Raw genomic sequence first — 524 nt, 5'->3', positions numbered from 1 at the left:
AAAAAAAAAAAAAAGAACTTGAGATGGTACATTTTACATTATGTGTAATTTAATTTTTGAAAAAGTCAGATTGCTTTTTTTTCCTCTGTTGTCATCCAGGAACAAACTGGTTGATTGAGATTCTCTGCCTGATTCACTTCAAAGGGGATCCCAAGTGGATCCAATCTGTGCCCATCTGGGAGCGCTCGCCCTGGGTAGAGTCTGATTTTGGATATCAATTACTAAGTGAGAAGGAGGGCCCACGTCTCATCAGCTCCCACCTCCCCATCCAGTTATTCCCCAAGTCTGCCTTCAGTTCCAAGGCCAAGGTCAGTGCGTAATGGTTCATACCTGTTGGGTCAATGCTTTTCAAATGTTGATGTGCCTGTAAGTCACCTGGAGATCCTGCTGAAATGCATTCTACTTCAGTGGGTCTGTGTTGAAGCTGAAGATTCTGCATCAGGTGACACCTGTGTGGCTGCTCCAGGGACCTTCCTTGAGTTCAAGGGTATAGAGCACTCCACAGGTTATCCCAGCCAGATTTA

The 524-nt window shown here is 44.8% G+C and overlaps 1 protein-coding gene across 1 annotated transcript in view; it reads left to right on the top strand.

The window, feature by feature from the left end:
• LOC116539518 (bile salt sulfotransferase-like) overlaps positions 1 to 524 on the top strand; it is a 16728-nt gene that overhangs the window by 2790 nt on the left and 13414 nt on the right. The window contains exon 2 of the mRNA XM_032262493.1: positions 100 to 308. Coding sequence (XP_032118384.1) covers positions 100 to 308 — 209 coding nt within the window. The remainder of the gene's footprint in view (positions 1 to 99; positions 309 to 524) is intronic.

The sequence above is a fragment of the Sapajus apella genome, unplaced genomic scaffold (genome assembly GCF_009761245.1).
Source record: "Sapajus apella isolate SASKATOON/1434 unplaced genomic scaffold, GSC_monkey_1.0 scaffold130, whole genome shotgun sequence".
NCBI lineage: Eukaryota > Metazoa > Chordata > Mammalia > Primates > Cebidae > Sapajus > Sapajus apella.
The sequence above is the reverse complement of the archived record's forward strand: the minus strand, read 5'-3'. Positions and strand labels throughout refer to the sequence as shown.